The sequence below is a fragment of the Zingiber officinale genome, chromosome 8A (assembly GCF_018446385.1).
Source record: "Zingiber officinale cultivar Zhangliang chromosome 8A, Zo_v1.1, whole genome shotgun sequence".
Lineage (NCBI taxonomy): Eukaryota > Viridiplantae > Streptophyta > Magnoliopsida > Zingiberales > Zingiberaceae > Zingiber > Zingiber officinale.
This window is the reverse complement of record NC_056000.1, coordinates 68,696,292-68,712,344: the sequence shown is the minus strand read 5'-3', so window position 1 is coordinate 68,712,344 and position 16,053 is coordinate 68,696,292. Positions and strand designations below refer to the sequence as shown.

The window sequence follows — 16,053 nt, the reverse complement described above, 5'->3', positions numbered from 1 at the left end:
GTAGAATGAAAACTCTAAGAACGTTGATCGTTCCATGAGTATTTCTTAATTTATCATAGTGGCTGGTAGAAAATTTTAGTAGACCGAGTCAATCATTTCCAGAATTAGTTAGTAATATTATTTTAATAATAAATAGAAAAAAATGTTTTTTAAAACTATTTCAATAAAAATAATGTTTTCTTTATTTTTTGTCTTTTCGAAAATGAGCAACGACACTCTTTTTAATTTTCCGCATTCTAAAAATGTAGGGGCATGACGAATAAAAAAAAAAGCTACAAGGGGCAATATGAAGTTTTGCCTCAGGGCGAAGCGAGCGAGCGAGCCCCTTCTTTTATACTTTATCCGTAATCATAAGAAAGGTCGAGAGGGAGACCCGTAGAGTGAGCGCTCCGCTTCACGACGACGGCGATGACGATGGCGCTCGCGAGTTCGCTCGCTTCCCTTAGCATCTCCTCCAATTCCTTCTTCGGCCAGCCTCTATCTCCCCCGCTCTTATTAGCGCCGGTTAGATCTATCGCTTCTCCCCAGCACTCCTTTTCTCGATGCCTTGATTTTTGAGGTTATTTAGCAGTTTCTTCTTTACTAACCTTAATTTCTTTGAAAAAAAATGGAGAAGAAGAATTCTATTTATCGTATTCGGGTCAGGTTGTCGTAGGATTTGTTGAGCCGGGATTATAGATTTAGGATACCATTCGGTTCTCATTTCACAGATAAAATGTAGCATGTGGAGTTCGATTTCAAGGTCCGTAAATAGGAAAGGTTATTTTATTTTATTTTATTTTATTTTTTTGTGAATTGGTGCCTTTGGAACTCTAAATACAAGCTTGTATTTTCTCAAAGATTCATCTAGTTTGCCTTTGAAAAGATGAATTTAGTTGGTGGTAGATGCTCTTTCTGGCTATTTGCCTCTTATGGTATACAATTTGTGGCGGACATTGTTATTGTCCTAGTATAATAGGAAATTAATTGATCTTAGTTACTGCAGGCTACATTAACAATTTTGTTCTTTGTAATTTAAACGGAAAAAAAAACAAGAACTGTGAATATTTTTTGTCGAGACAGCACAAGAGATCAAACATACGACCTTGAATGACTTTTTCTGTACAAAACTGGTCCATTGAACGAGTAGATAGACATTGATGATTGAAGCTAGCATGTCAAGAAACTTGTCATTTGAGGAAATTTTCTAATAACTACTTCGTGCCTACATTGAGGCCGATTTATTTTCAAATTAACCATGTCGAGATTAGTGTGTGGACAACTCCCTGGTGATGCCTCCATAGGGCAGTGATGGAGCTTTGGAAGCAAGGGGCACTGTGAATGGACCTTCTCAGTTTGAGTGCATGTCGTGTGCTTGAGGAGAGGTGGGCACACGATCAGTAGACACAGCGACAGTGTTGCACCTTATGTTTTTTTAGGTTTGTTGTTTGTTGAAGCAAACGAGCAACGGGGCAGCGGCGTGGAATGGTGAACACAGTCGGCCATGCATGGTGAGTCCTCAGTTGAAAGAAGAGATGCTCACTCGCAATGAGCATTGGAAGAGGAGAAGCTCACATGGATGAGAGCTTCGCGAGGACTAAGAGAATCTATTATGGTCATGACTCTAATACCATGTTACCTTACAAGAGCCCTTGGTAGCTCCCTTTACCTCTTTGTATATGTATTATGGTGAAAATAAATATTACAAATAGTTCCTTTAGCTTTCCTATATTTGCACATAGGAACTTGGTCTATAAGAGTTCCATTTATCAACTTGGTTGCATGTTGTTTATAAGGTCTTATTCGTAGTAAATTTAGGTTATTTCTCTCATTTAATCATATTTTTTTCTGGCTACATCCTATGAGGATAGCAATACTTCTTTATTTATAACTGCAAGTAACTTGCACAATTAATTTCAATATTCTCTTGTTTTTATTTTAGTTTTTTGCATGTGTTCTTTTTTTATTAGTCAGCTCTCTATTTAGAATGATTAGTCAATTTTTCCTCATTTTAGTCTAAGTGGTACGCTACTGCTATATGTCTTCAAAAGAGTATTTTAACCATCAAACTTTGTTGCAGGAATGATATCTTTTTAAATTATTTCTTGTCATTTAGCGATAGTTTCAAGATATCTAATACCTTTGAGTTTTAAACCATTCATCTTAGTTGTTCCCTTTTTTTTATTATTAACTAAGTTTTAGTTCATATATAAACACTATCTAGTTTTACTTCAAATTCTTTAATTTCTAAATCTTTGGGCCACAATCTCACTTCCAAATTCATTCTAATAAATCCGGCTATCACTTATAGCACAATATCATATACAAATTCAAACACTAAGATTTTATATTCATGTGGTTCTAATTAAAATATATGAACCTTTCCTCAGAAAAAGCTTAGCTAATCGAAGCTAAAAAGTTTAGCAGACATGACAAAAATGCTAACTCAAATTGCTTGACAGCCATAAGGATAGACAGATGAATGTTCTAACAGGTCATTCGTAATATTAACTCTTGAGTTGCATACTTCATGAATATGAAAATCTATCAACACTTCTTACACAACTGCACAAACTTTGCATTAATTCGTGTTTTTTAGCCCCCAACCCCCAACTGTTGACATAGAGAAGTTTTATGTTATTTGGAACTTTAGCAATTGCTTGCATGTTTAAATTCTCCTATCCTCTTAGAATTCATAGATCAGTATCTCATGCTGTTTTCCCCATCTTTGACTTTGTGTGGTGCAATTTCTGACATTTCGGGGATGTATTATCTAATTGCAGACCAAATTGGTGCGTCAACCAGGCACTATAGTGATGAAGGTTAGTTGATAGTCCCACTCCTTGTACAGAAACTTAGAAGAGTGATTCACGTTGATCTTTGTGCTCCAAGTTTTCAATGTAACAGTGTACCTTTCTGCATTTTTTTATCTTCTGATGCAGCTCAAGCGCTGGGAGCGCAAGGAGTGTAAACCGAATAGTCTTCCCGTGCTGCACAAGATGCACGTCAAAGTAGGGGACATAGTCCAACTTATCACAGGCCATGAGAAAGGTAAGGTTGGAGAAATTACACGCATTTTCAGGCATAATAGCACTGTGATAATAGAAGGCTTGAACTTGAAGACAAAGCACACAAAGAGCAGAGAACAAGGAGAACCTGGCCAAATTGTGAAGGTACTTTCTATTTTCTTAAATTCATAGGAGCCTATCAGATTAAATTAACCTGCAGCATGTATTCATTCCGAACAGATTGAAGGAGCAATCCACAGCTCAAATGTGATGCTATACTCAAAAGAAAAAAAAGTGGCGAGCAGAGTGGGTCACAAAATCCTCGAGGATGGAACAAGGGTGCGTTATCTTATCAAGACTGGTGAGATCGTTGACGGCGCAGAGAACTGGAAAAAGGCTATCAAAGAACGAAAGGAAAAGACAGTAGAGAAGGCCAGTTAGTATGAAGGCATCATGTTCTGGTCATGTATTAACTTATAAATATAACAGATTTCATGGTAGCATGTAAACTCTCATTTTTCATTGTCGTTATGGAAGAACTAAGTTTATCACCAACATGTCTCTCAAGATGGTTTTCTTCAGGCTACCCACTACCCTGAGATTTGTGATCAATGTTGTTGTTGCTGCTCCACAAGATGTTTAATATCTCAAGTAATTTTCTCCAGATTACCAGATCGGAAGAAAGTCATCCCAAAGCTCATGGAGTAAACTACAACTCTGCACTGACCAACCACTCAGTTAGGTGTTAGTCTGACAAGTTTATTGTTTCTACTGACAAGAATATTTTCCTTTCGCAGTGGCTCACCGAGGTGTACCATAAGATACCTACCTTGAGTCGCACACTGAAGGACTGCTGCTGCTTTTTGATTCCAGACAAAGGTTCTCTCCTTGACCATCTGGTTTTGACATATAACTCAAATTCTGATTCAATTTTTGCATCTACTTCCACCATCTTAACTAAATTTGTGCTACGGGCAATAAATAGGCAAGAGGACCACTTGGAGTATAGTAGCAGAAAGAAAAAAAATCATTGTTATATTAACCTAAGGCTAGTTTATGCTTCTAGGTTTCAATATCTTAACTTTGCACGCGATTCCCAAGAAGTGTGCCAGATTTTTATTGTTTTTATATGATTATTATTTTTTTTTTCACGGATCCTTGACTGTTGTAGACTTTTACCATCGCTGTATCATTAATACTAAGTTTACCTTGGAGAATAATCATTGAAGGGGCCACTTAAGCGTGAATTGTCACTTCATGCGCGGATGACTTAGTTAAAATCTTATTAAGTGGAGTGAATAAGTAGCAGTTTTCTGTTAATTTGTGGATAATTTGGCATGTTTTTGTCTTCAGATTGCTTCGTGTGCTGGCTTCACGTGCACGCATGCCGCACTAGCAGCAGTGGACCGACATGAGCTAGAACGAAGCCATAAAGCGAGTCCCAATTGCTCCTCTTTTGTACGCTTCGACTCCATGTGACCTCCAATTCCATGCCCAGATAACACTGTCAAAGCTAGGAGAAGAAGGAGGAGGAGAGGGGGGAGGAAGAACAGGAAAAGAGGAGGAGAGGAGGTATCATACACAATGTGCTACGTGGGGAAGGCCACCAAGATCTTCTTCTTCCTAACTGGCTTCCTGCTTCTCCTCGGCCTTGTCGTCGGCTTCGGCCTCTCCCGCCATGGCTGGGCCCACAAGGCCGCTTCCGCCGCCAAGCCCTGCCAGTACTCTGCCGCTGGCGGCGGCTCATGCAGCTCTATCTTCCCCGACCCAATACCCGCCGACGCCGCCGCCGCCGCCCCGCCGATACCCGCTGACACTTTTGCCGCGCCGCCTCCTCCCTCGGCAGCCGAGATGCCGCAACCTGAATCCGCGCTGACCCCGCCGTCTCCACCCTCCGTGCTACCGTCTCCACCGGCCACGCTGCCGCCTCCAGCCCCAGCCGAGCTGCCACCGCCCCCGACGACCACCGATCCGTCATCCACTACGGCTGCGCCGCCACTTGCCAGTCCCGGTCTGCCGAGCCCAGTGTGGGGGGCGACCGGTCCGGCTCATTCATAGTGGTTTAAATGCTCTTAAGGGTCTCATTAAACTGGTTAGTTTTAGAATAAAAGGTCCATTCAATTAGTTTAATTAGTTTTTTTCTTATCCTTCTGAGAGGAAATTTGACCTCACCTCACAAGATTATCATGATTTTTAATTCACTCCCCATGTTAAAAAACAACATTTTGTGCCATAATATTTGTTTTTAAATTTGTACATTTCAATCCTAAATGAGTTCACCTATCATTAGGAAACATAGTGGAAAGGTTGAAATGAAATCAATTTGGAAATTATATATATAATTCTAAATTTTTTAATATTTATTTATTTTTATGTTTTGGAATAGAAATCTTAGTTTCTCTCATCAAATAATATTATTATTTAGGTAGTTTATTATCAAATAATTAAATATTATTATTTAATATTAATATTATTTATTTTATAAAAGTTTTAATATGAAAATAAAATTGAAATTAGGTTATTAATTGTATCTCAAGTTATGTAGTGAGAATGTCTTGTATTTATAAAAAAAAAAATTATGAGATAATCACGGGTGACTATTAGTCTTGTAGTTGAATAGTGTACGAGGGAGGGTAAATATCAGGCTACTAGTTAGAATTTAACTCCTATATATTATGATGATAATATCATTATCTGCTAATCAATTTTTCATACCGAGGAGACTTAAAGGCATTCTGTGTGATAAAAGGTAATTCACTCATCCTAGCGTTCTGTTAATTTATTTCTAGGTCAATACGGAGGAGGTAAATTATAAGTGTTTATTAGCCATTAATATAGATGAACAAGATATGTGGAAGGGATATTTGCACAAATTTTAACCCTAAAATTTCATTTTGTGATCATTGCTTGTCTTCAATTGTTTTTTTTATTTATTTAGGTAGTTTATCGAGTATTTATGAGCGTGATACAAATAAATTCATTTAAAATCTAAGGCAAGCATTTGATTTGTAAATTTTTTATTTTTATTTTTTGAAAAAGTAAAAGATATTGTTTGGTTGATAATTTTTATATTTTTTTTAAAGAATATATCATTTTATGGAAAACTAAAGAATACTTAAAAATTATATTTTAAGAAAAGAAAAAAATATATATTTTTGAAAAAATAAAAATAAAAATCAAACGCTCTCTGAAATATTTTTAAGGTATATTTCATTCTAACGGATCTAATATTACTTAGCCAAAATAGAAGTTTTACGTGATAAAATTCTGGTTTGATTTTTAAAATGTTAAAATAAATTAATTCTATAAAGTCAAGCGTTTTTAGATAAAACAAAAAGGACGATAAAATTGAGGGGTTGTTTTTAGATTTAAAAAGCTCAAGGGCATATTTTAAAATTTTTGCAAATATTTTAAAATTGCTATTTAAGTGAGAGAATTGCTGTTAATGGGAAGAGAATAAAAAATATGATAATTTTAATTAGTCTTATTGATTATTTTTAGATAAACGATTGTGTTTCATGAAAATTTTTCATCGATTATCAGAGTAATTTGAGAAGTAGAGTAATTTGAGAAGTATGCGATGATCAACCTAGAAATCTAATATCATTTGATTACTCCACTAATTTAGAGTAAAAATTTCTGCTAATTGGAAGAGAGGATTAATCATTTCTTAGCCAAATGTAGAATGATAATAATAATAATTTATTAGCCAATTGTAATGGAGCATTCAATGAATCAATGTGGTCCTCGGAAGATTCTAAAAATTAAATCTCGACTCCGATGGGAAGGATATTATTAAATGTGTCTAAGTGTATATCATTACTTGATACTTAGTTCATTAAATAAGATTGTGCCCCTTCAGTTGGAGAAGATTACATGCTCCTAAATAATTTCTTATAACCATCCAATAAAAAAGTTTGATCTAGTGATCCGCATACAAACTCATCTGTTGTGGAGGAAGACACTCAGAGCCAACACGCAAGTTTGAATGCATCACTTACAAACCAGTAATGGAGACTGTGGAATTTAAATAAAATTCCTCCCCCACTTAGTTATTTAGAGACGAGAAGTTTTAATATGCAAGCACACATCACATCACATGCACACACACACATCACAGCAAATAAAAGCAATAAATATAGAAAAATAATTTTCCAACTATTATGACATCTTCCATCGTTGTCCTCTGTGTGCCGCCAACCCTAGTCGTCGCTAACCCTAGTCGTCGACCCTAGGGCTCATGTCATCGCGTCCATCGAGCTTCCTTTTCCGTTGCACCTCCGGTCTTCAAAAAGTACCACGCCCCGCAAGGATACGATTCGCGACAAAAATAAATTTTTTACATTTATCGATCCTATATTCCACGAAGGAATGTACATGTAATCTAGATCGAAACAAAATGTAAAATCCTAATAACTAATATGACTCCCGCTGTATTTAATAATTACAATCATACACACACACAAAATGCCTTCGACATACCCGAGAGTCCAATCACACACAAACACAATAGGCTATAATAGTTGGAGTCTGCAACCACAGAGTTAATCTATTTGCACATCCTACTATTATCCTGCCTAAACTTATGTATGAAAAGTGCATAATTAACTGAAAACCAAACACACAGAGGTAAAAACCTAGCTCTGATATCAATTGTTGGTTGCTACTCGGAATACCGTTCTAGTTCCCCTGTACAAAAATTTGTACAAGCATAAAACTGTCCTAGCTACTCATGTGCTCTACTGAAGTTAAATTTGGATTGCAAACGATGTTTAACATTATTAATCCAAATTGTTGTTCAGAAGTTAAACTTGGATTGGAAACGATACTTAACATTTTTACTCCAAGTTTAACTGATGTGTTCTTCATAAATTAAACCATATTACAGAAGTCATATTATAGAAGTTAATTAAATATCTATTTCAAAGATCGACTTCCAGGTTAAACATGACGAGACACTAGGCCTTCTTCGGTATGAGATTATCCACCACTTCCTAGACAAAGCCTTTCAAAGAAATCGGATATTTAACTTCTTACAGTAAACTAGGTTTAACTACAGAGACCACAATAGAAACAAGATCGAAACACAAAATCGAAATACAAAATCTATAGCACGAAATCGAAACATAAAATCACTAGCCTCTTGTGTTGGCATTTCAGAATCCATACAAAGAAAACTAACTAATTAATTCGAAGCGGAAACCATTAATTAGTTATACCTTTCTTTGTAGTTAAAGACCTCTTGATCTTCTATTGTATTTCTCTCCTCCCCTTGGACGTCGTGTGGGCGACGATCTACCAAAACGAAATCCAGCCGAACCACTTCTTCTCCTCCAAGAAAATCGAGCCACCAAGGAAAGCCAAAATAGGAAACTTCCTTCTCTTCTTCTTCCTCTCCAAGCAACTGACCACAAGAAGATGCCAACTTGATGTTGTTGGTGCAATTTCCATTAGGTCAAGGTTAACCTAGTTGACCAAGCGTAAACCTTGGTCATGGTTTCGATGTTTGACAATACAGAAAGATATATAGATGGACAATGCAGGTGCAGTTGTCCATGCGGAGAGATACTGATCAGGGTCTAATCAGGTTGGATGAAGAAGAGTCAAGTAGGTCAAGGTTGACCGGATACTTGACTGGGAAGTCAAGACTGGAATGTTAGGCAGTTCGGAAAGTCCTGGTGAGTGAAACCAGACAGTTCGGAAAGTCCTGGTGAGTGAAGCCAGGCAGTTCGGAAAGTCTTGGTGAGTGAAATCAGGCAGTTCGGAAAGTCCTGGTGAGTGAAGCCAGGCAGTTCGGAAAGTCCTGGTGAGTGAAGCCAGGCAGTCGAGAAATTCTGGTGAGTGAAGTCAGGTGAAAATCCTAGTGAGTGAAGCTAGGTGAAAGTGAAAGTCCTGGTGAGTGAAGCCAGGCAGTTCGGAAAGTCCTGGTGAGTGAAATCAGGCAGTTCGGAAAGTCCTGGTGAGTGAAGCCAGGCAGTTCGGAAAGTCCTGGTGAGTGAAGCCAGGCAGTCGAGAAATTCTGGTGAGTGAAACCAGGAGAAAATCCTAGTGAGTGAAGCTAGGTGAAAGTGAAAGTCCTGGTGAGTGAAGCCAGGAAGTTGGGGAAAGTCCTGGTGAGTGAAACCAGGCAAGGGAAATCCAGATGGGTCAAGGTTGACCAGACATCTGGTGAAAAGTCTAAGCAGGGAGCTTGGCACGGGAAAAGTCCAAGTATGGAGACTTGGCACGAAGATGGCACAAAAAGTCGGAGAGGGCTCGGTAGCTCGTTCTCCGGACTGTGATCAGAGAGGGCTCGGTAGCTCGTTCTCTAGACCGGACTATGGTCAGAGAGGGCTCGGTAGCTCGTTCTCTGGACCGGACGAAGTCGGAAAGGGCTCGGTATCTCGTTCTCCGGACTAGGTCAAGAGAGGGCTCGGTAGCTCGTTCTCAGGACCATTTAGGGTTTAGGGCTAGAGCTCTAAACCTGGATCGGTCTGGTGACCTATCCAGCGATATGAGTGATCGATCTGGTGACCGATCAGTAACCACACAGTGAGCTTCTATGTGTTATCTGATCGGTCTGGAGACCGATCAGAAGGTCGATCAGAAGGAGGCAACAGGCTCGGGAAGGAACAGCTGATCGGTCTGGGGACCGATCAGGCTAGGGCCTGATCGGTCCCCATGACCGATCAGATAGGCTCTGGACCGATCAGGGTGGAGCCTGATCGGTCCAGGCCTAGCCGTTGTGACTCAACGGCTAGGCTATTTCGGGCGTCTGTGTTCTGGCCTTTTTGCTTGCAGGTTCGCAGGTTGGCTCAGGATATCAGAGGTTATAAAAGGAGATCGAGGGCGACTCTCTTTTCTTCTTCTTCTTCCTCTCTGTTTCTTCTTGCTGCTGCAAGTTCTTCTGCGAGCTTTGTTGAGCTCTTCGTTCCTGAAGCTTTTTGTGAGCTTCCACTCGGCTGGGACCAACTGATCAGTTGCTGTTGCTGTTGTGGTTGGATCCGAGAAGCTGCTGCTTCATCCAGTCGAAGAGAAGGCTAGTAAGCGAAGGTGTTTCATACATTTGTATTGTATTTTGCTTCTTGCTGCTTTCTACTCCTGTATTGCTTTTGCAAAACATTGTGGCGAGGTTTCTCCACCCAGAAGGAGTGATTATTAGCCGGATTTCTGGGTCTCATCCACCGACGGATTGGTAGGCTTCGTCCACCTTACGGACACGCCGAGGAGTAGGAGTTTCATCTCCGAACCTCGTTACATCAACGCGTTGAGGTTTGATCTTCTTGTTTTCGTTTCTTGTTCTTATTTCCGCTGCGCTAACCCTAGTTTGTAGAAAGAAAAGAACGAATTTGGGGTCGACTATTCACACCCCCCCTCTCTAGCCGCAACCATCGATCCTAACAGATGTGTCGTCGGCCCTTAGGAAGCAAAAGAGAAAGGAAGAAAAGAGAGAAAATCCGGTCACCAACTGCCGAGGGATGCTAGGATACAGGGCCTCATTCTCTTCTTCTTCTTCTCTATACAACCGGCCACCAAGGATGAGGTTCCCTCCTTAATGCCGCCAGCCACAAAGAAGAGGGAAGGGAGAAGAGGATTGTCGGCCACACCAAGGAAAAGAGAGGAATTAAGAGAAATCAATTCAATAATCATAAGGCACCCTGTACCTCTCTTTTATAATCCTTAGTCATGACAAAAAAGGAAATTTTAATAACAATTAAAATCTCTCTCTTTTAATCCTTTGTAGAAAGCTATAAAAAGAAAGATTTTAAAATTTAAAATTCTTTTTTAAAACTATGTGGAAAACATCATAAAAGGAAAGTTTTTAACAAAATAAAAACTCCCTTTTATTTCATTTTGTGACCGATCTAAAAAAGGAAAGTTTTATGATTAAAATATTTCTTTTAAATCCTTTTATGGATGGCTATAAAGAAAAGATTTTAAACAAAATTAAAACTTCCTTTTCTATTCCTATGTGGCCGACCATATCTTGGACACCAAGATATGCTTGGGTCGACCACCTCTTGGCTCCAAATAATGCTTGGCCGGCCCCTTGTAAGCAAGGCTTGGCCGACCCATTACTTGGGCAAGAAGTGGGCTTAAGGTGGATATAAGGCTTCATATAAGAGGCTACAATAGGGACCGAGATGAGGAATTGATTTTAGTCTCCCAATGAACTTGAGCTTCCCGTGTTCGCCCCGAACACCCAACTCAAGTTCATCAATAATAACTCGTATCACTAAAGAGTTATTATTGAACTACCGCATCAATCCCATATTACATTATGAGCTCCTTCTTATCATGAGTGTGTTAATCTCCCTGTGTTTAAGATATCGAATGTTCATTAATTAAATGAGTTACTGACAACTCACTTAATTAATATCTAGCTCCAAGAGTAGTACCACTCAACTTTATTGTCATGCCGGACTAGGTCCACCTACAGAATTTACATGACAATCCTTATGAGCTCCTCAATGGGGCATCATCATCCTAGATTACTAGGACATAGTTTCCTTCTATAATCAACAACACACCATATAAATAATATTATTTCTCAACTTATCGGGCCTATTGATTTAACGAACTAAATCTCACCCATTGATAAATTAAAGAAATAAATACTAAGTATATGTGCTTGTTATTATATCGAGATTAAGAGCACACATTTCCATAATAATAGAGGTCTTGTTCTTTTATACAATCAGTATAAAAAGAACAACCTCAAATGGTCATGTTCAATACACTCATAGTGTACTAGTTAATTTTATAATTAAGATAAACTAATACCAAATTACACTACAACCGTTCTAATGGTTTGTCCCTATCCATCTTGGTCGTGAGCTACTATTTATAATTTATTAGAAACTGACAATATGATATTCTGTGTGATACCATACACCATGTTATCGACAATATAAATTAAATGAATAACTACATCTTATAAATGTAGACATTTGACTAGTGTGATTCTTATTTCTAAATAAATGTTTATACAAAAGCTAGGTTTTTAGTATACATTCCAACAATGGAAGGTGCCTTGGACCACTTTGAAGGCGCCTTTAAGCTACGAATAATATTTTCCAGGAGCTATAAAAATATCCTAGACCTAGGAAATATTCAACAACTCCTATATTGATTTTCTAGTTTATTTTTTAGTGTCCAACGAGTGTAAGAGACTTCTCTATCTTCAACGAATGAGATTTTTTTAGTGTTTTTCATTTGCCTTGGATTAACAACCACCTAGGTTGTAACCAAGTAATTTTCTGTCTCTTTTATTTTAACAGTTGTTCAATTACTTTAATTTAATTGTCCTACTAATTTGAGTTGAAAGATCGAGAAAAGTCAGTATTATTTAACAAGTAATTCACCCCCGCTAGATCTGACCCCGGGCCGAGTCTAGCTCGAACCCGGCTCGGGCCCGTAACTAGGTCAACGAGGCGGTTGCCCGTTGACCCGGTTCGTCGGGTTGAACCGGAACCAGCCTAGCAAGTTGCCGAGCCGGTTCAGTTGGTGCAAAATCGGCGGACCGTCGGTTCAACATTTTTTTTTTTATCGGCTTGAACCGCCGGTTAACCGGTGATTCATAGCCGTTGGAACTGCTGGTTAACTGGCGGTTCATAGCCATTGGGAGAGGGTGGGGGGGGGGGGGGCGGGGTTTGAGTATTTTTTTTCAACGGTTAGGATCATTTGACCATTTTTTGATCAATGACTATGATTTAGTGTCCGTTATTATCAAAACTCTATAAATAGAGAGCTTATTTCATCATTTTCACACACATCTTCTCTACTCTTAATCTCAATTTTGTATGCTCTACACGCTTTCGTTTCCAATTTTCAATTACAATGGAAGGAGGTCGCGGATGTGTGTCATCTCGAGCTCGGAAGGGAAAGGAAATAATGAATCCGTGGGAGAAGGACCCCAACATTCAATCCATCGATGATGAGATCGAGCATCTTCCGAATCCGACACCTGAAATACAAGAAAGTACCGATGTAATTACTTCTAAGGTTCGGGAACTTCCTCCTCTAAAATCTTCTATTTTTACTAAATATTTTGAGAATGTCACTCTTCCGTCGGGAGAGATGTATGCAAAATGTAAGCACTGCAATGCTTCCTACAATTTCTAAGCCGACGGCGGCTATGGGTCATTGAAACGACATGTAGAAACGAAGCACCCGACCGAATTTGGACTCGACCGTTCTTAAACATAATTATCAAGATTTTCTTCAACTATCGGTAGTACCGATTCTGATTTATTTTTATATTCGGATAATAAATTAAGAGAATCATTAGCTAAATTTATTTCCGTAGAACATCTTTCTTTTAGTTTTGGATCTAAATGCACATTTGAATATTTTTGTAAAGAATCTCTTAATCCATGTGATAAATGTGTTCTAGAACTACACTTACTTGTACAATTAAAAAATTAATAAAACAAGGAAAAAAAATTAATTGATGAAATTAGTAAATTAGATAATAAAGTTTCTTTATGTTCCGATATTTGGAGTGATCATTGGCAAACACATTCGTAAATGGGTGTGACTTGCCATTTGATCGATAACTCTTGGAACCTCCAAAAAAGATTATTAGCTTATAGAGTTTTTGATGAATCACATAATACTCATAACATCGCATAATTATTATGTTTAATTTTAGAAGAGTATGACTTAACTCATAAAATATTTTCAATATCATTAGATAATGCTAGTTTTAATACCGCTTGTATAGATGATCTAAAATTTATTTGTCAACTTATTATTGGCGGTTTATTTTTTCATATTCGTTGTGTATGTCATGTTTTAAATTTATGTGTTCAAGATGGTTTAAAAATTTTAGAAAGTTATATTAAACAAATTAGAATTGTAATTTCTTATTTATGGTCCCATCCATCTATAATGAATCAATGGGTAGGCCAGTTTTGTAAAACTAATGGAATGAGACCTAACAAATTTCCACGTGATGTACCAACACCTTGGAATTCAACATACCAATTATTACAAGATTCATTTGAATATAAAAAATTATTATGTTCATTTTTTACACAAAATACTAACACTAATATATATTTATTATTACAACAATAAAATATTTGTAGTAGTATTTGTGAAATTTTAAAAGTATTTAATGATACAACCGAACAACTTTCCGGTGTTTATTATCCCACTGCTCAATTAGTTTTAGAAAATTTTTCTAATACAGTATTAGTTTTAAATGAACATATTAATAATGAATATTTATCTCCTTACATCTTAGCTATGAAAACTAAATGGAAAAAATATTTTTATTTTATTCCTGAAATTTATTTAATTGCATTTGCTTTAGATCCTAGATTTAAATTAGAAGTTTTACAAGAAATGTTAACTTTATATTGCGACGCTTTAATTCCAATTAAAGATTTTTCTTCTCCTGATCCAGTTAATATTATATATAATTTTAGAATTTATTTATATTATATTTATAATCAATATTACGTAAAATATGGAACATAAATTAATATTTCTGAAATACAATAAACTATTAGTAGTAATTTAAAACTTACAAAAGCACAACTTTTATTAAAAGAATGGACAAAACGTCCACGAGGATCCTCAAGTTTCACATAGGAACTTGAGAATTATTTTACGACTTGTTTTGATTTTAATGAAGCAGATAACGAAAATTTCGACATCTTAAAGTGGTGGTCACAGAAGGCTCAAAGCTTTCCCGTTCTCTCCGTGATCGCCAAAGAAATTTTAGCTTGTCTAGTGTTAACTGTTGCTGTGGAGCAGACATTCAGTGCCGACGGTAACATATTAGATGAACGACAATCAACTTTGTCTCCCGACTCATTGGAAGCCCAAGTATTACCGGATGATTGGACTAGAGCGGAGAAAAGAATCCAAGGAATGCAACTTTCAGATGACGAAGTTGAAGATTTTGATACTAAAGGAACGAATACGACAGGAACGAGAAATGAAAGTGAGTGAAAATGTAAAAGAATAAAAATGTAAAAGAACTACGTGGGCTTTGATTTTCCTAAGGGGATACGTAGGCAACTTAAATAAGTGCAAACCCTTTTTTCAATAAATTTTAATTTATAATTTGTAATTTTTAATGTTTAATTTATAATTTATAATTTTTTTAACATAATAATCTTGAACCGTGGCGAACCGTGAACCGGCGGTTCCGAACTGTGAACCGTAATCGTCTTAGGCGGTTAAGATTAAGGGTCGACCTGCTTGGAACTGTCGAACCGGCGGTTTTGAACCGTCGAATTGTTGGTTTCGAACTGTGGTCAGGTCTAACCCCCGCTCTTGCCGGTCCTGCTGGGCTAACACTCTCTTCCTCTCGCACTCCCCATTGACTTCCTCTTCATCTCCATTGTCGGTGCCACCGTTACCACTATCGGTGCCCCCTCTATCATTGTTGATGCCTTCTCCTCCACTGCTGACCATGTCAACAATAGATCTAGGCCATCGTCGCCTCCCTTGACACCTTCTCCCTCGCTAGCTGCCACGTTAGTGCTGATCCAGCACAAATTTACGGTGTTGTACACTTCTAGCGTAGGTCTGACCACCTTCAACATAGATCTACTGTTGTCGCCTGTCGGACCTCTGAGCCCTTGTCGTACGCTATTGTTTTGTTCCGACCATCGAGATGTTACTCTGTTCCAGCTTCGTCTCCGCAATGTTCCAACCTTCAAGCCGTCAGACCTTCATGCCGTTGCTGGGTTCTAGCATTATAGCTTTTGAACCACCACTTTGTTCCAGCCTTTGTGCCATTTCGGCCTACGAGCCGCTATTTTATTCCAGCTTGTGTGTCGCTATCATATTTCTGCATGCATACTGCCTTTTGGATCCATGCTATGTCCGACTTCGGGCCATCACCCCCAGATCCAGCTCCTCAACCGACTCACATTCATCTACTTTTTTGGGTCACGATGACTCGAGCAGCCTCACCACCAACTCACCAATCCATCAGAGGGAGCCTCGGGTCAGAGTACGTCATCGTACTCACTCTTTATTCATTTCGTTATTCTACTATTTTCTTGCTCCTTATATACTCGTGAATTCATCTTGAGCATCAGGGTGCCAAGAACCGGGGTAACCT

At 38.1% G+C, this 16,053-nt stretch overlaps 2 protein-coding genes across 3 annotated transcripts; both read left to right on the top strand.

Annotated features, from left to right (window-relative positions):
* Nucleotides 1–330: 330 nt before the first annotated feature.
* On the top strand, nt 331–5,111 carry LOC122009391 (50S ribosomal protein L24, chloroplastic-like). 2 transcript variants are annotated; one of them, XR_006119545.1, is made up of 7 exons: nt 331–504; nt 2,763–2,801; nt 2,922–3,152; nt 3,228–3,484; nt 3,570–3,691; nt 3,785–3,866; nt 4,341–5,111. XR_006119545.1 is itself a non-coding variant. In XM_042565521.1 (4 exons), exons 1-4 carry the CDS (start codon nt 409–411, stop codon nt 3,426–3,428), a joined length of 567 nt encoding a protein of 188 aa, XP_042421455.1. In that variant the 5' UTR covers nt 331–408; the 3' UTR covers nt 3,429–3,538. The 2 variants fall into 2 exon arrangements, 1 of the variants encoding a protein (XP_042421455.1); XM_042565521.1 differs by lacking the exons at nt 3,570–3,691; nt 3,785–3,866; nt 4,341–5,111 and having other exon boundaries at nt 3,228–3,538.
* On the top strand, nt 4,572–5,045 carry LOC122010944 (proline-rich receptor-like protein kinase PERK2). The gene has a single exon (XM_042567405.1). The coding sequence runs from the start codon at nt 4,572–4,574 to the stop codon at nt 5,043–5,045; it is 474 nt and encodes a 157-aa protein (XP_042423339.1).
* Nucleotides 5,112–16,053: the final 10,942 nt, after the last annotated feature.